We start from the raw sequence: 19,415 nt of genomic DNA on the forward strand, positions 1-19,415 counted from the left end.
TCCTCCTGGATCTAAGCATGCTGTCTTACCAACAATCAGGAGAAAATAAAACTACCTGTCATGAACTGACATTTGCATCCTATCTTTCTTAAATGTTTTTTTATTTTTTATTTTTTATTTTTGAGACAGAGTCTTGCCTCAGCCTCCCAAGTAGCTAGGACTACAGGTGCCCGCCACTATGCCCAGCTAATTTTTGTATTTTTAGTAGAGACAGGGTTTCACTGTGTTAGCCAGGATGGTCTTGATCTCCTGACCTCGTGATCCACCCGCCTCAGCCTCCCAAAGTGCTGGGATTACAGGCATGAGCCACTGTGCCCAGCCCTTAAATTTTTAAAAAGAATAACTATTTTCTCATTACAAAAGTAAAAAGTCATTTAGAGACTATAGAGTAGTCAGAAGAATCATCCATGGTTCTATCACCTGTCTATAACCACTGTTGACATTTGGGGTATATCCTTCTATTCTTTATTGTGCCTGGCTCACTTTATTTTTCACAAAAATGGAGTTATATATTTCTTTTTTTTTTTTTTTTTTTTTTGAGACGGAGTCTCACTCTGTCACCCAGGCTGGAGTACAGTGGCACAATCTTGGCTCACTGTAACCTCTGCCTCCTGGGTTCAAGCGATTCTTCTGCCTCAGCGTCCTGAGTAGCTGGGATTACAGGTGTACGCCACCACGCCCGGCTAATTTTTTGTATTTTTAGTAGAGATGGGGTTTCACCATGTTGGCTAAGCTGGTCTCGAACTCCTGACCTTGTCATCTGCCTGCCTTGGACTCCCAAAGTGCTGGGATTACAGGTGTGAGCCACCATGCCTGGCCAGAATTATATATTTCTAGTCTAATATTATCAACATGTATGTTTGAGATTATATCTCAACTGCCATTGAAAGGTGTTCTGCAGAGTTTCATAGTTTCTGTACTGTAGGATTCTTTACTACAGAACTTTTGAGTCTTCACTGTACTAATGCACATCATGAATTTCTAAGGAGAAGATAGACTATGTAGGTTTAAAAACTTATTTGACCACAGAAACCCCATTTTTAATTCAACGATTACATCTCTTAGAACACTACGATCCTGCAGAACACCATTTGGGAATCACTGTTGTCCAACATAATTGTTTTCTGAACATTTGACCTTGATAGGATGTTTTATGTATCTTCCTTGTAAGAGAGCACTTTGGTAAATGCATTTTGGTTTTTTGAGACAGAGTCTCACTCTGTCGCCAGGCTGGAGTGCAGTGGTGTGATCTCAGCCCACTGCAACCTCTGCCTCCCAGGTTCAAGCGATTTTCCTGCCTCAGCCTCCCAGATAGCTGGGACTACAGGTGCACGCCACCACGTCCAGCTAATTTTTGTATTTTTAGTAGAGTCGGGGTTTCACCATGTTGGCCAGGATAGTCTGCATCTCTTGACCTCGTGATCCACCCGCCTTGACCTCCCAAAGTGTTGGGATTACAGGCGTAAGCTACCGCACCCGCCTGGTAAATGCATTTCAATACAAAATTTTTGTAGAACAGCTATCTCTCTTCTCAGTTCTTCTACTGATTGCCAGAAAATTGACAGAAGTTTTAGTAGAGTCCTCAGGACATGGAAAACCCAAGGGATATATTTTATATTCCAGTTTTTTCTCCTCTTTTGGTATAATAGAACAGTGTGTATGTGTATGTATCCTTACATACACACAGCTTTACACACACATCTCTATCAATATCTAGATGTTATTAACAAAAGAAAAAACCCAAAGTGTCTGAGCCCAAGTTACTTTGTAAAGCTGTCTCTTAATATTTTAAACTTGTATAATTAAAAAAGGAAATTTTTACTTCTATACTTAACATTTGCACTCTCCATTTCCCAGAGCTGATTGCTTCCTATGATTGCCAGATGTATCTAAAGACCTGCATTAACTTTCTGTGAGGTTTAAGGAACAGGCTTTTAGGGCTGTAGATAGTGCTTTCTCTTCAAGTTTCAGTCATAGGAGAGGCTGCTGGAGAGGTCTTGAGAATGCTCTGAAATCATTCTGGGAATACACTAAATCTCCCCATATGAAACTAGGGAACTGTTTTTCATTGCTTGGATTGTCCAGGTGATTAACTTAGTTCCTATTTGGGTCAAAGATATAAACTTAGCCCAGAGAGCTTTAATATTTGGATGGCTTAAAACAAAACGAAACAAAGTAAAACTATTATCTACTCCCAACAAAATAGCACTTTCTTTGGGTAGCATGTGGATAAGAGAGTGAAGAGCAGCTAAGACAAGAAGCGATAGAGTTTCCTCTTTCACACTAGAATATCCTGTTGTGCTCTGTAGCATCAGACATCGATGAGTCATCAGTGATGCAGCTGGCCGAGATGGGTTTCCCGCTGGAAGCATGTCGCAAGGCTGTGTACTTCACTGGAAACATGGGTGCCGAGGTGGCCTTCAACTGGATCATCGTTCACATGGAAGAGCCAGGTAGGTGACAAGAAAATGGAATGGCTTTGGAGTCTGATGTGACCCTTAGTGATGCTGAGTCCTGGTCCTTCCAAGGCCCCTGTGGTTGTATCCCTAGAAAATGACTTTACAGTCCCTAATCTGCTGCAGTGGAGGAGAAAGCCAGTTTTTGTCTTTCTTCTTGTTTTTAAAAACAACAGTTTTAGGCCAGGCACAGTGGCTCACGCCTGTAATTCCAGCACTTTGGGAGACTGAGGTGGGCAGATCACAAGGTCAAGAGATGGAGACCATCCTGGCCAACATGGTGACACCCTGTCTCTACTAAAAATACAGACATTAGCTGGGCATGTTGGTGCGTACCTGTAGTCCTAGCTACTCAGGAGGCTGAGGCAGGAGAATCGCTTGAACGCAGGAGGTAGAGGCTGCAGTGAGCCAAGATCGCACCACTGCACTGCAGCCTGAGTGACGGAGCGAGATTCTGTCTCAAAAAAAAAAAAAAAAAAAAAAAAAAAAGCAAGCAGCTTTATTAAGATATAATTCACCCCTTTAAAGTTTATAAGTCAGTGGCAAAAAGACCAATAGAGAGATATGGGATATACTTCCAACTAAGCAATGATGAAAACTTGAAATGGAAACATGGCCGTGAAGAAACGGAAGCTGTTTAGTTAGCTTTTTCTTTTATCTACTTTATTAAGCTATAATGCATATATTCATCTATTTAAAGTATACATTTCAATAGTTTTCCATAAATTCAGAGTTGTGCAACCATTACCACTATCAAATTTTAGAACATTTTGTACCCTCCAAAAGAAATCTCGTATATATTAGTAGTGACTCCCCGTTTTCCCACTCACCCCAGCCCCTGGCAACCACGAATCTGTTTTCTGGATTTGCCTGTTTTGGAAATTTCATATAAATTGAGTCATATACGATGAGGTCATTTGTGTTTGGTTTCTATCACTTAGCATAATGCTTTCAGTCACTTAGCATAATGCTTTCAAGATTCATCTATGTTGTAGTATGTGTCAGTACTTCGTTCCTTTTTATGGTAAAATAATCGTCTACTGGGTCGGGTACAGTGGCTCATGCCTGTAATCCCAGCACTTTGGGAGGCTGAAGCAGGAGGATCACTTGAGGTCAAGAGTTCAAGACCAGCCTGGCCAACATGGTGAAACCCCATCTCTATTAAAAATGTAAAAATTTTCTGGGCATGGTGGCGGGCACCTGGAGTCTCAGCTACTTGGGAGGCTGAGGCAGGAGAATTGCTTGAGCCCAGGAGACGGAGGTTGCAGTGAGCCAAGATCATGCCACTGCCCTCCAGCCTGGGCAACAGAGTGAGACTCTGTCTAAAATAATAATAATAATAATAATAATAACAACAACAATAATAATAGTCTATAATATGGATATACCACATTTTATTAATCTTTATCAATTCATGGACATTTGGGTTATTTACATTTTTTGGCTTTTATGAACAATGCTGCTATAAACATTTTTGTGCAAGTTTTTGTGTGGATGGACATTTATTTTTACTTCTCTTGAGTGGAATTGCTGTGTCATATGGTAACTCCATATTTAACTTTTTGAGGAATTACCAAACTGTTTTACATAGTAGTTGAACCATTTTACATTTCCACCAGTAGTGAATGTGAGTTCCAGTTTCTCCATATTGCCACCAACCCTTATTATTATCTTTTTTATCACACCTATCCCAGTGGGTATGAAGTGGTATCTTGTGGTTTTGGTTTGCATTTTCCTAATGACTAATCATGTTGAGCATCTTTTCATATGTTTATTGACTGTTTGTGTATCTTATTTGGAGATATGTCTATTCAAATTCTTCACCCATTTCTAATGAAGTTATCCTTTTATTATTGAGTTCTAAGAGTTCTTTTCAAATTCCAGAGACAAGATATATGAGATATATGATTTGTAATTTTCCCCCCATTCTGGTGTTTTTTCACTTTCTTGATGGTATCCTTTGAAGCACAAAAATGTTTAATTTTGATGAAGTCCAATTTATCTTTTTTTTTCTTTTATCACTTGTGCTTTTTGTGTTGTGAATAAAAAACCACTGCCTAATCCAATGGCAAAAAGACTTACTGTTATGTTTTCTTCTAAGATTATTATAGTTTTAGCTCCTACATTTAGGTCAATGATCCATTTTGAGTTAATTTGGTGTATGATGTGAGGTGAGGGTCTGACTTTATTCTTTTGTATGTGGATATCCAGTTGTCCCAGCATCATTTGTTGAAAATAATGTCCTTTCCCCACTGACTGGTCTTGTTGAAAATCAATTAACCACAGGTATATGGTTTCATTTCTGGAATCTCAATTCTATTTAATTGATCCGTATGTCTGTCTTGATACTAGTACCAGACTGTCCTTTTTTTTTTTTTTTTTTTTTAGACAGAGCCTTGCTTTGTTGCCCAGGCTGGAGTGCAGTGGTGCAATCTCAGCTCACTGCAACCTCTGCCTCCTGGGTTCAAGTGATTCTTGTGCCTCAGCCTCCCAAGTAGCTGGATTACAGACGTGCACCACTATGCCCTGCTGATTTTTGTATTTTTAGTAGAAACGAGATTTTGCCATGTTGGCCAGGCTGGCCACGAACTCCTGACCTCAGGCAATCCACCCACCTTGGCCTCCCAAAGTGTTGGGATTACAGGCATGCGCCACTGGGCCTGGCCCAGACTGTCTTGATTATTATAACTTTGCAGAATCATACTTTTCCTTGTTAGTGTTGTTTCAGGACACACACACACACAAAAAAAAAAAAAAGAAAGAAAAAGGAAAAGACTTGGGTGTGGTTATTTTTCTCAGATTTTGCTGAGCCGCTGACCATGCCTGGTTATGGAGGGGCAGCTTCTGCTGGAGCCTCTGTTTTTGGTGCTACTGGATTGGATAACCAACCTCCAGAGGAAATCGTTGCTATCATCACCTCCATGGGATTTCAGAGAAATCAGGCTATTCAGGCACTACGAGCAACGGTGAGCATGAGAGACTGTGTGTGTGTGTGTGTGTGTGTGTGTGTGTGTGAATTTATTTCTGTAAGAGTTGAGATTTTCCAATGTACTTTGATCATTTTGATTCATGTTTGATTCATCCAAATATGAATCTCACCATAGCTCATAAAGATTTATTTGCTTATTGTAAATATAAAGCTAAAATAAATGATTTTCACACAGAGAATTTAAGAATAAGGAGATAACAAATCTGGGGTAATATGAGCAAACTGAAAGAAACTTGATATCATCTTGAATATTTGTTAATGGGTCACAAATTTGACTTGGAGCCTGCTTGTGGCGCTGGAGGAAAGAGGGACACATGAAATTCCATGTTCAGTAAGAAGTCCTTTAGGAGATAGACTGCTTTTCTGATACCAAGACCTTGGGTAAATGTCTCTTAAAAGTCCTCATAAAAAACTGAATGGCTCCTTGGAATTCTCTGCTGCTGTTTCTCTCTGCAGAAAGAGAAGGTTCTTTCTGGTAGCCATGAACTTCTTGATATAAAGAAACAAGGGCCAGGCGCGGGGGCTCACGCCTGTAATCCCAGCACTTTGGGAGGCCGAGGCGGGCGGATCATGAGGTCAGGAGATCGAGACCATTGTGGCTAACACGGTGAAACCCCGTCTCTACTAAAACTACAAAAAATTAACCGGGCGTGATAGCGGGTGCCCATAGTCCCAGCTACTCCGGAGGCTGAGGCAGGAGAATGGCGGGAAGCGGAGCTTGCGGTGAGCCGAGATTGCGCCATTGCACTCCAGCCTGGGTGACAGAGCGAGACTCCGTCTCAAAAAAAACCAAAAAACAAAAAACAAGGGACCCTGAAACTACAGGGTACACGATTCCCTTCTGCAGTGCTGATATCTGTTTAATATCTAGGGAAAGTACTTAACAAACAAAACAAAACCCATCCTTGCTGGTCACACCATAATCCACTTTTGAGTAGATATCTGCTCTCGATTACTTCTTGCCTATCCTGATGGGGTACCTGGTAGGATCCATTGCTGAGGTCACAGTGGCTCTTGACTGTTTCATGAGAATGTGGCTGGAACAATCTGTCTCCCTTTAAGATGATTAAAATATCTCAACCAGAATTTGTTTTACGTGGGGTACTTTCTTGTGCTCCACTCATTTTATTTGCCTGACTGTTTCATTAGAGGTTCTACATCTATACAAATTCTTTAACTTGCCAGTGATGTCACAAGCTGAGAAAGATGGAAATATTTTTATGGTCAATTAGTTTGAAGTACATGGAGTTCAATTTAAACAAGTATACTTACCTAATCAGTGTCGTTGTCATTAATCAAGATATTGATCTTGTCTTTACTGGAATTCAAACATTTTACTAACATTCCAGGAGAGAAGGCTCTAACATAGTACCACACTGGCATCCCTCTATTGTTCAAAGTTATCTGCAGAAAATACAGTTGGTAGAGAAGGTAGTGTGTGCAATTAAAGTGGCTTTAGAAAGAGCTGCACTTAAATGCCATAACCTTGGTTATTCCACACCTATTATTATCAGCATCTTCCTGCAGAAAGGCTGAGCTAACATTGAGATAAGCTTTGGAATGCTGATCTGCTGCTTAGAACTGTTTTCCAGTAAATCCAATTACAGATGTCAGCTGGGAGGCTTGCAGAATGCCATGCCAACTGAACGTGCCTGTCATGCAGAGTCAGAGCTTCTTACTCAGTGGCACTTAGGACTAATGAATTCAGGCCTCCTTCCCTATCTGCTTGACATCTAGTTGAAATGGTCAGGACATAGTGAGGTCTGAGGCTGCATGCATTGTAAAAATGTGTGTTTCTTTTTTGTTGTTAGAATAATAACCTGGAAAGAGCACTGGATTGGATCTTTAGCCACCCTGAGTTTGAAGAAGACAGTGATTTTGTGATTGAGATGGAGAATAACGCCAATGCAAACATTATTTCTGAGGCCAAGCCTGAAGGACCTAGAGTCAAAGATGGATCTGGAAGTAAGTTCTTGCCTTAGAGGCTGTCTGAACAGTCAGGACTATACATTCAGCTCATGCCCTTCCCTCCCACCACGACATATTCAAGCCTTTGCCATCATTCAGAAGTTAGCACAGATCCCATCTTCTTCATTTTTTTTTTTTTTCTTTTTGAGACAGAGTCTCACACTGTTGCCACACGGGAGTGCTGTGGCATGATCTCGGCTCACTGCAACCTCCGCCTCCCAGGTCCAAGCTATTCTCCTGCCTCAGCCTCCCGATTAGCCGGGATTACAGGCATGCGCCACCACACCCAGCTAATTTTTGTATTTTTAGTAGAGACAGGGTTTCACCATGTTGGCTAGGCTGGTCTTGATCTCCTGACCTTGTGATACGCCTGTCTCAGCCTCCCAGAGTGCTGGGATTACAGGCATGAGCCACCGTGCCTGGCCGGATCCCATCTTCTTAGAAATGGTGCAGTTTGCCACTTTGCATAGGCCCCGGTGATCTGATAAAGTCATGTCAGAATCATGTTGCTTGGTCATGTGTGTGTCCCTAAGTTTAGGGCCAACTTTGATTTTGTCTGTTCCTTTGAGGTAAAATTTCTTCATGGACCATGGGAGCTTTTGTCAAAAAGGGAACATTTGTTTTCATGGTAGTGTTTTTTGAGTAGTAGCAAAGTGGTCTCATCCTTGATCATATCCTTAACTCATACCAACTACTGATAATATCCTGAAGGGTTGTCTCAGGATGATAGGAAGAGGTGCCATAGGCTGTTGTTCTGCCTTTTAATAGTAAACACTTATGTATGTCACTGTGTGCCATGCAGTGTTCTAAGCACTTTGCATATCAACACTCATGTAATCCTCACTACAACTGATTTTACAGGTGAGAAAAATAGAAACACAGAGAGGTTGGGTACCTTGCCAAAGGCCACATAGCTCTTAAGAGATGGAACCAAGATTCAAATGCAGAATCCTTGTTCTTTTTTTTTTTTTTTTTTTTTTTTTTTTTGAGACGGAGTCTCACTCTGTCGCCCAGGCTGGAGTGCAGTGGCTGGATCTCAGCTCACTGCAAGCTCCGCTTCCCGGGTTTACGCCATTCTCCTGCCTCAGCCTCCCGAATAGCTGGGACTACAGGCGCCCGCCACCTCGCCCGGCTAGTTTTTTGTATTTTTAGTAGACACGGGGTTTCACCATGTTAGCCAGGATGGTCTCGATCTCCTGACCTTGTGATCCGCCCATCTCGGCCTCCCAAAGTGCTGGGATTACAGGCTTGAGCCACCGCGCCCGGCCAGAATCCTTGTTCTTAACCGTTGTGATATCCTGCTTCTTGGGCTGTCATTGCCTGTAGAATAATGTTCAGGCTCTTTAGCTTGGCATTCAGCACCTCCTCCAGTCAGATCCCAGGCCACCTGGTCTCCCAGTGTCACTTCTATACTCTCTATACCTGCAGCTGGGATGCCTGGGACTATAGCCACACTCTTAACCTACTCAGCTGTCAACAACTCTCTTCTCAACCTGCAGGTGTTTGCTCAGGTTAACCCCTATTTTTGAAATGAACCTTCTCTCCTGTCACTGCACACTAAAATTCTCATCACTATTTAGAACTTGACCACAGATTCCATTTCTCTGGACTGCCTTCCTAGATCCTTGTCATAATCAGCTCATGTTTACCTCATATGCTAGTAAAAATTATACCAGTATGAAAAATACTCCCATTTGTGCCATCTTTAATCCTCACAGTAACCTTATGAGTTACATACCATTACTATCCCCATTTTACAGGTGAAGAACCTGAGATATGGAAGGCTAAGTAGTAGCTTGTCAAGGTCTCATAGCTAGGGATGGGTAGAACCACAATTCCTGTGCGGGCAGTCTGCCTTCAGAGCCTGTGCCTGTAGCCACTGAAATGCATTGTTAGTTAGTTAGTTAGTTAGTTTTGAGACAGAGTCTCACTCTGTCACCCAGGCTGGAGTGCAGTGGCGCGATCTTGGCTCACTGCGACCTCCACCTCCTGGGGTCAAGTGATTCTCCTGCCTCAGCCTCCTGAGTAGCTAGAATTACAGGCTAGGGCCACCACGCTTCATTGTTAGTTCTTCTGTTATTAGAGGTATCAAATTGATCTTGCAGTAAAATTACTTCTGTAGGTATTTGTGTCTCCCATTTGACTAGGAGCTTGCCCAGGGCAGAGGCCATTTGGCTTTTATAAAACTCATGGTGTCTAGCATGGTGCTAGACACATAGAAAGTACTGAGTAAATAACAATTGTATTTAACTAAATCTACACTAGCAGCATTTGTTCCTATAATCATATAGTGGCAGATCTACTCATTAATCTTCTTTCCAGACCTAATATGTACGTATTGATATAGAGCTAGAGAGAGATGGTAGGAGGGAACTTTCTTCTTTTTTTTAAAATATAAAATAGGAATTTCATCACTGAAACTGTTTCAATGCCAACTGGATAAGAAAAGGATGAGATGTAGTTCTCCCAATTTCAATTTCCGTATTCATTTAAAGTATCTAGTATTACTTTGCAAAAATTACTAGCTTACCTAAAATATTTAAAGCTATAACAGACAGGTTACTCAATAATGCATGAGCAGGATTTATCACGTATTACACGTCCATCAGTTCACTGCTTCATTGATTTTCCATAATGGACTTTTCCCTGGAGAGGATGAGTCCTTGCAGAAGGAATTAACCACAAGGTGGGGCTATTGTAAAGCTGCCAAGGTTTGGCTGTAGAGGGAAGGCAGGTCTGATCTTTAGGGTTTCCTTTCCTCTGGAGCTTGGAGGCAGCAGCCACTCTCTCACAGATGGTCAGGAATGATAAAGAACAGCCACATCATCTCCTCAGGGCTTCCTCTACCTCAGAGTGATCTGTAGATATTCCTGCCACAGCTGAATTTTGAGGTGCATCCTTTAAGGCACGATGGGTCAAACCCCAAGGATTGTGGGTGAGGGTAGCGAAGGAGCACTATGAGATGCACTTAGAAATCGCATGCAAGATATGCAGGATAGAAAGGCAGTAGTAGATGAAACATTTAACTATTAAGACAGAAAAGCAGAAACCTAATTTGCCAAATGCATTTTGAGTTTGATTTTACAGAACGACAAATGTTTTCAAAGTAGCTTCCCCAGCACTGTGCCTGGCCTATGGTGAGTGATCAGGAAATAACTGATTGAATGAAGAATTAAATGAATGCCAGGAGGTAACAGACTTTGGCACTATTTTTGCTGCTTCCACAAAGTACCATATAGAGGGATTGGCTGTGTACTACTGTGTTACATTGCATGAATCAAAGGGAGGGAAAAACATGACTTCCTGTACTTTACTATATTAGCACCCAAACTCATGTTGTGAGTTGTTGCTTTCTTTTTCCTTTGTAAATTAACAATTTATATTGAAGGATATATATTAATTTTAGCAACTTGAGAAAATATAGATATATATTTATCTATATAGATAAAAGACAAAATTAAAAATTACAATCCTACTCCCCAGCAATTACCACAAAATAATGTTTTGTTTATATTCTCTAGACCTTTTTAGACAAATGTATAAAAATGAATATAGATCCATAGAAGTGTAAAATATGACATTCTATTCTATACATTGCTATTTTGTGACTTGTTTTTCCTTTAATGTAATTAACATGTAATTAACATGTGATTAGGCTGTGATTAGGCTGTGAGTTATGTAGTTGTACATGTATAGAAATCTATATTGTTGAACATATATTAACAATATTCTATTATAAACATGTACCATAATTTATATACCTAATTCTAGGTTAATTAAGTATCATTTAAATAAAATACCACATTATTACAGAGTTTCAAATAATGAAGATATTTCCACATTCAGAAGATGACCACTATGATTTTTAAATAAAGAGTTTCTTTTTTTTTTTTGAGACAGAGTCTTGCTCTGTTCCCCAGGCTGGAGTGCAGTGGCGGGATCTCAGGTCACTGCATCCTCCGCCTCCTGGGTTCAAGTGATTCTCATGCCTCAGCCTGTAACTGGGATTACAGGCGTGCACCACCATACCTGGCTAATTTTTTGTATTTGTAGTAGAGATGGAATTTTGCCATGTTGCCTAGGCAGGTCTCGAACTCCTGAGCTCAGGCAGTCTGCCCGCCTCTGGCTCCTGAAGTGTTAGGATTACAGGTGTGAGCCACTGTGCCCAGCCAAATAATGAGTTTCTTAAAGGATGAATTCAATTCACAGAAGTACCGCACATGCCTAATGTAATCCCTATCCAGGGAATAAAAGCTTGTTCAGCATTTTCTTCCTTCCATCCCTTCCTTCTTTCCTTCTTCTACTAAAAATAATATTGTGATAAACAGCCTCGGGCCTTCATTTCATTATGTCGTTAGGGTAAGTTTCTGGAAGGGAATTTTGTGAGTGAAAAATACGTATTTTTAAGGTTTTAATGCAGATTACCATCACATGACCCTCCACAAACACAACAGGGGGGCCACATCCTGGTCACACTGGTGACTCTTCTGTTTGCCCAGCCTTCCCCAGCAGTGCTGTTGGGTTGAGCGCTTTTTATATTTTTTGTATCTTTATTGCCTAGGTATTTTTCTTCTTGTGTTAACAGCTTCTTTATTTCCTTTGGCCAGTTTCTCACTTTTATTGAGGTTGTCAGCTTTCTTTTATTGATTTTTATGAGAGTTTCATGTACTGTAGATTAGTTTGGGAATACCTGATCACTTTACAATATTGAGTTTTTCTAGCTAGAAACATATGCTTCTCCTTTGATTTATTCACCCCTTCTCTAACTCTTGCAAAGCTGTATGGTTTTCTTCATAAACATGCTGGGCGTTTCTAGTTTAGTTGTGTCTCAAAATTATATTTTCAGTGTTACTTATGAATAAAAATTTTCCCTATAATATATTAAACATTACTGCTGCTAAATTATATATAAAGTTACCGATTTTGTAATTGGCCGTTCTCTAGGGGTTTGACTGGCATTACATCAAATTTATAGGTTAACCTGGGAAGATGTGTGTTCTGTTTAGCTAGGTTGTTTAAATTCCCAAGTCATTTCTTTTTACTTTTTCTGGTTGGTGAATTGACTGAGATATTTGACTTGATAATTTTTTTTGTTTGTTTTTTGAGATGGAGTCTCGCTCTGTCGCCAGGCTGGAGTGCAGTGGCGCCATCTCAGCTCACTGCAGCTTTGTACTCCCTGGTTCAAGTGATTCTCCTGCCACAGCCTCCTGAGCAGCTAGGATTATGGCACGCGCCACCATGCTCAGCTAACTTTTGTACTTTTTTTAGTAGAGACAGGGTTTCACCATGTTGGCCAGGATGGTCTCGATTTTCTGACCCTGTGATCTGCCTGCCTTGGCCTCCCAAAGTGCTGGGATTACAGGCGTGAGCCACCTTGTCCGGCTGAGAATATTGAATACAATTAAAGGGTAGGGGTAATTGGTGTTTGAGGAACCAAAACAAACAATGTAAAAACAACCTGTTTTCAGGGTTTTAAGTGGCAGAAAGTCCAAGATAAATCTGTCTAAGCAAAAAGGGAAATATTTTCTCATGAAGGCTGACAAGTCCTGGGGGCACTGGGCTGTAGGCCTGCCATGATTCAGGACTCAAAGTCTTTTAGCTGGATGGGCCCCTTGGCTCTGCTTCCTCTACGTTGGTTCCAGTCCCAGACAGGCTCTCCCTAATGGCACAAGATGGCTGCAGCACCTCCCACAACTATATCTTTCCAAGTTAAAATCTAGCCGAGTCTTGTCCCAGAGTTCTCAGCAAAGGTCCTGAGAGCCTGAGACTATGAGACTCCGTCATGTGCCCTGTCCTACTCCAAGTCACTGAGGCAGGTTGACTCAGGCCCGCGTTATGGGCCTCACTCCTAGAATCCGAGCAGGGAGACATCTTCCATCCTCTCATCCGAGCTGAGAAGGGATGGGTTGATCTCCTTCAAGCACTGGTTCAAGTGTGGTTCCAAGCGGTAGAATCAGCTTCACCTGAGAACTTCTTAGGAATTATAGGGCCCAACTTCAGACCTGCTGAGTTGGGAGCTCTGGGCGAGGCCCAGTAATCAGTGTTTTAACAGGACATCCAGGTGGTTCTGATGCAGCTGAAACTTGAGAATTACCACCTTAAAAGCAGTGTTAGGTTACTATTGCTTTAAGAAGGAGGGGCGTGGCTACTGGGACACTGTCACACCAGGTTAACACTGAAATAATAAGGTAGGTGTTACGAAGTGGAAAAAAGTGATTATTACAAAGATAGGGATTAAAGAAGCACTTGTATCAAATTTTTCCTTTTGGGAATATGTTAATTAAAAATCACTGTTTCCATTTTTCTGAATGAGGAAGTAATGCTATTGCATGAAACGATTATTTAAATGTCATCTAATTTGTTTAAAAGGGTTAGTGCTATTAACACTTGATGAAATAGTGGCTGTCATTTACTGAATGCCTCCTCTGTGCCAGGCACTTCCTTGACCACTTTTCCTTCACTGCTTGTAGGGAGGTATTCTGATGAGGAAATGGTGACAAGCTAAGTGGTTTGCTAGTGGTAGAACCCGGTTAGAATTCAGGCCTGTCTGATTTTGAAGGCTATGCAGTTTTTCCTTTATCCCCGATTGAGTCATCTTATTTCACATTTTGTATTGGAATGGAGGCGAGAGTCTATTTTCTACCATGTTCTGCACATTTTAGGGCTAGCACCTAACTTTCTGTTGAGTTTTTTAAGACTTCAAAGCTGGAAATCAGGCCGTCACTCTGACCTATCTGGGCTTCTGCTATGTGCAAAATCATTTCTGTTTTCATGTTTCACTTAATGAGCATTTAATTTTTCTTAAGAACTCACTGATTGCCAACGTAATTAACATGTGATTAGGCTGTGATTACTCAGAACCTGCTCCGCCTCCTTCAGCCACTTTGCTGTAATGGTTTAGATGTCTCTGACGCTGCTGAGATTTTCCAGCCGGGGAGCAGAGAGACATTCATTTGCATAACGCTGGGATTTCTAAGGTGCTGAGCTGCCTGAGGAACACCACCCGGAAGAGGATCTGGAGGGCGAAAGGTACAGCTCCGCGGGAAGCTAAGCGCCAGTGGTCTGCTTGAAAGTCACGTAGACTTACTTCATGCCACTGGTGCTAATTCTCCTCCCACTTAGCGCTTGTTGCGGTTCCTAAATTTTTCCGCGGTGCTATTGAAAGTTAAGAGGCAGCCACTCTTGAGTAAACTAATTTACAGTGAAGTATAAATGATTGAGAACTATTAGACTTGGGAGGAAGTGTTTGCCTTTTGGAGCATTCGGCATTGTAACAGAGAGATTGGTAATTTTGAGCTGGCTAGGGTTGGGGGAGGCAATTTGTAGACCCTTTACAATTTTGTTGCTATCAGCTGCCTTCCAATATTACTGATTTACCTAGGTCTGTCTTCTCTTTTCGAGAATTTAGAAGTTTCTGAAAGTTCCAAATATTCCTCCCTTCCACACTGTTTTTTTCTCAGAGCGGGCAAGAGGGAAAGGGAAATCAAGCTGTGGGAGATTGAACTTGTATATTACGCTTGATGTAGTTTGGATGTTTGTCCCCTCCAAATCTCATGTTGATATGCAAACCCCAGTGTTGGAGGTGGGACCTGGTGGGAGGTATTTGGGTCATGGGAGTGGTTGCTTCATGAATACCTTGTGGGGAAAAGCATATCCCAGATAAATACCCAGATATTGGGTGCTTATAAGGCAAATGTTAGTGAGTTGGCAATTTTATTTCCCCTGCTCTGTACAGAGGGAGTTAGAGACACGCAGTGACACAGATTAATCAAGTAAAGAGCATTGGATGAGAACCCAGTTTATCTCACCAGAAGACTGCAGTGCCTCTGGGTCTGGATAGTTGTTTTAGGGAGTCTTTTGGTGCCTCTGTGTTCTGAGCACTCTCTGTAGACTAAATAATGCATCGTGCCCTGGTGAGATACTACTGCTTTGTATATATTTTAGATGTTATAATGGCTTATACAAATAAATTCATTTAAAGACACTTCTGAATCCAGAGTTGCTTTTGGTCATTACACTTCTTAAAGCATAACTTTCCAAAAGGCAAGATCATGACTTTCAGGTAAGTGTAAAATGAACACATATCACAGATTTAAAAAAAACTCATTAATTAATGAGAGAATCAGTCAGATGTTATTACCGGTTTAAAAGCATTTGTGAAGCTGGGATATTTAAAGACAATTTTAAATGTTAGGATGAGATTGCCAGGTTAGATTTAAAATTAGTCAGTGTCTTTCAGGACCATAAATTCTTGAAATAATTATTTTACCAGTTTATACCCCAATTTATAAATCTGTACATCCTTGAGGATATGTGTTCTACTAGACAGAATTTTTTCGTGTCTTTACTAGATAAAAATCCGCAAGTTAGCAAGTAACACCACTAAGTATGAGATCTTTAATCTGTAGTGTATTAGTAGTTTTATAGTCTTTGCTGTAAGAGAATACCTGAGACTGGGTAATTTATATAAAAAACAAAGAGGTTTATTTGGCTCACAGCTCTTCAGAGTATACAAGAAGCACAGTGCTGGATCTGCTTCTGAAGAGGCCTTAGGAAGCTTTCAGTCAGCGGAAGGCAAAGGAGGAGCAGGCGTGTCACATGGTGAGGAGAGAACAAGCGAGAAAAGAAGAGGTGTCATGCTGTTTTTTTAAACAACCTCCTCTCCCATGAACTAATAGACTGAGAACTCACTCATTACCATGGGAGGGCACCAAGATATTCATGAGGGATCTACCCCCGTGACCCAAATACCTCCTACCAGGTCCCACCTCCAACATTGGGGGTAGTATTTCAACATGAGATTTGGAGGGGACAAATATCCAAACTATATCAAGTAGTAAATAGTGAGATGAACTAAGTTCATCCCTACCAGCAACATTTTCTCTAATGAACCAGATAATAAATATTTCAGGTTTTGTGGGCCATATACATGTCTGTCTCATATTCTTCTCCCCATTCTTCTCCTTGGCAGTACAAAAGCAGGATGTGGGCCAGATTTGGCTAATGGGTCACTTGCCAATCCCTCCCCTAGATAATCTTTGGGTGGCCTTTCCTCTATATGACATTGAAAGGGTATGCTGCCTGCCTCTTTTACCTTCCAAGTTTCATAAACTTTTTTTAAACAGTCCTTTCTCAAATAACAAAATCAAAGAGTACAATTGCTGTTAGGTTGGGTAGGGATGTTAGTGGCAACATTTGATATTTAAAAATCTTCTTATTAGCAAGGTTGGGGAGATTTTCCTGGAGTTCAAAAAGGACAAGTTTTGTGGGGAGGAGGAATGTTAGTTTCAGGCACAGTTTAATTCTGTCCATTTGGAGGGACACTGTCCACTAGATGTGAGACATAGTGGTTTTGTCAATTTTGTCTAATTCTTCCAGGTACTTTGAAGGTTTTTCTGTTGAAAGTCAACATTTTTGAAATGTTAGAAATTCCTTTTTAAGTAAATAGAAAAGGCAGCTTGAGACGAGATAAGCATTTCAAAATTTTGACTTTCAACAGAAAAACTTAAATATTTCTTAGTGTGTGTTTTTTGGAGTGTGTTTTAGAGTGCTGGTTTTTTGTGTTTTTTTGGGGGAGGACATCTCTGGGAACTTAGAGAAGAATCAACAGTAGTTTCTCTCTCTGGTGAATTCACCTTGATTTTCTCTTTGGAGACAAATATAAATTGAGATTTATTACCTGTTTAATTTTTGCAAATGTGTTGAGAGAGATTCTCTTTTGTTGTTGTTTCCAGCAGGAGGTCATGAATAATGCATGGAGCAGTTGCTTATATTGATAAACATGGTTAATTTAAATAATAGGACTAAGATTTATGCTAACCTTTTAAATTTTATTTTTGTGGTTCTGAGTATGTACATGAGTTATTTTTAAACAAAGAGAGGAAAATGCTTTTGGGGGGGCTTAGTGACATGTTTGGATATATTGGGGTGTATGGATTTGTCCTTTGTGTCTGTCTGGTCAACCCATTGGCTGTGTTGGTATCTGTGCTGTGTTTCATTGATGTGACCCTGTCTTATGGTGAGAAGTGCTCAGGAAACACTCTGTTGAATTGTTGAAGCCATTGTTTTGCAGGACATCCTTGTGGGGAAAAGCCTTGATTGGGGTATTGTATCCTCTCTCTCTCTTTTTTTTTTTTTTGAGACAGGGTCTCACTCTATCGCCCAGGCTGGAGTACAGTGGTGTGATCTGGGCTCACTGCAGCCTTGACTCCCTGGGCTCAAGCAATTCTCCCACCTCTGTCTCCAGAGTAGCTGCGACTACAGGTGCACACCACCATGCCTGGCTAATTTTTTTTGTATTTGTAGAGATGGGGTTTTGCCCTGTTGCCTAGGCTGGTCTCAAACTCCTGAGCACAAGCAATCTACCCATCTTGGCCTCCCAAAGTGCTGAGATTACAGGCGTTTGCCACCATGCCTGGCCTGTATCCTCTCTTCATTTCATGAAAATTCTTAGAGAGCAGCCACATTTTTGGGAGAGCAGCACTCTATCTCTTAAATTGAAGATTAGGAATATGATATAGAATTAGTCCAAAAGGGCTTAAAAAGCCAACAGGGGCCAAGAAACACAAGGATCTCAGTTCACTCCCTTTCTTGCTTACACAGGGAGGTAAAGGTGGGTTCTTAGTGTGGGAGACAGAACTGGAGGACAGACAAGGGTAAGGTGCCTGGGTCACTGTTTCAAAAAATAAATACCAGGCAAAATGATTATCATTTTCAACTGTTTTTGCCTGGCTTCTGATTTCAGACCTGGGATTCTTTTCTTTTTTTTTTCAGTTGATGTGATAGCTAGCAACAGAAATTCAGTTAATTATGGGAAAGGCAATCTTCTCTGATTCATTTCTGATTAAATAATTATTTCACCAGTTTATACCCCAATTTATGCTTTGGTAAGAGGTTTACAAAAATATATACTCTATAAGAAGATATAAAAACAAGTGAGGAAATGAAGTGAAAGGAGTCATTCCTTCATTCACTCATTTATTTATACATTTAACAGATACTTATTGAGTACCTACAGTGTGCAAAGCACTGTTCTCTGTGCCTGGAATATTTCAGTAAACAAAGCAAACTCCCTGTCCTTATGGAGCCTATTCTAGCCTGGGGTAAAAGGTGATAGACAATAAATACATGCACAAGTAAGAATGTGACATAGCAGCTTGGCATGGTGGCTCACACCTGTAATCCCACCATTTTGGGAGGCCAAAGTGGGTGGATTACCTGAGGTCAGGCATTTGAGACCAGCCTGGCCAACGTGGCGAAACCCCATCTCTACTAAAAATACAAAAAAATTAGCCAGGCATAGTGGTACGTGCCTGTAGTCCCAGCTATTTGGGAGGTTGAGGCAGGAGAATCGTTTGATTCCGGGAGGCAGAGGTTGCAGTGAGCCAAGATCACGCCATTGCATTCCAGCCTGGGTAACAAGGGCGAAACTCCGTCTCAAAAAAAAAAAAAAAAAAAAAGAATGCAACATAGTAGGTGTTACTTTCTGCGGTATGGACAGGAAAGCAGGATAAGGGAAACGGGAGCAACAGGAGTGAGGGCAGGGGTGGAAGGAGAGTTACTGTTTATAAGGAAGGTTCAGGAAGGCCTCTCTGATGAGGTGACATTTGGACCTGAGATCTCAATGAAGTGACGAGTGAGTCACATGACATCTGAAAAAAGAGTTTCAGAAAGAAAGAGCAGTAGGTACAGTAGGTATAAAGGCTTGAAGGTTTAAAGCTTGAAGGACAGGTCTTGCCAAGCATGTTTGAGGAGCAGCCAGGAGGCCAAGGTAGCTGGAGCAGAATAAGGGGGATGAGGGGAGGAGGTAAGGGGATTTCATAGGCCTCTGCAAGAGTGAGATTTTACTCAGAGATACAGGGAGCCACTGGAGGGTGTTGGGGGCAGAGTAATGACCACAATTTGACTTCCATTAAAAAAAAAAGACTAATGGGCCTGGCGTGGTGGCTCATGCCTGCAATTCCAGCACTTTGGGAGACCGAGATGGGCAGATCATGAGGTCA

The 19,415-nt window shown here is 41.2% G+C and overlaps 2 protein-coding genes across 3 annotated transcripts in view; one reads left to right on the plus strand and one right to left on the minus strand.

Annotated features, from left to right (window-relative positions):
* The window catches only part of MRPL47 (mitochondrial ribosomal protein L47), a 195,995-nt gene extending 191,615 nt beyond the window's left edge, over positions 1-4,380 (minus strand). Inside the window, exon 1 of the mRNA XM_050780142.1 lies at positions 4,377-4,380. The gene's annotated coding sequence lies outside the window, so the exon portion shown is untranslated. The remainder of the gene's footprint in view (positions 1-4,376) is intronic.
* The window catches only part of USP13 (ubiquitin specific peptidase 13), a 129,627-nt gene that overhangs the window by 105,135 nt on the left and 5,077 nt on the right, over positions 1-19,415 (plus strand). For both annotated transcript variants that reach the window (XM_050780108.1, XM_050780109.1), the window contains exons 17-19: positions 2,310-2,453; positions 5,256-5,422; positions 7,257-7,410. In XM_050780108.1, coding sequence (XP_050636065.1) covers positions 2,310-2,453; positions 5,256-5,422; positions 7,257-7,410 — 465 coding nt within the window. The remainder of the gene's footprint in view (positions 1-2,309; positions 2,454-5,255; positions 5,423-7,256; positions 7,411-19,415) is intronic.

This window comes from Macaca thibetana, chromosome 2 (genome assembly GCF_024542745.1).
Source record: "Macaca thibetana thibetana isolate TM-01 chromosome 2, ASM2454274v1, whole genome shotgun sequence".
Taxonomy (NCBI): Eukaryota; Metazoa; Chordata; class Mammalia; order Primates; family Cercopithecidae; genus Macaca; species Macaca thibetana.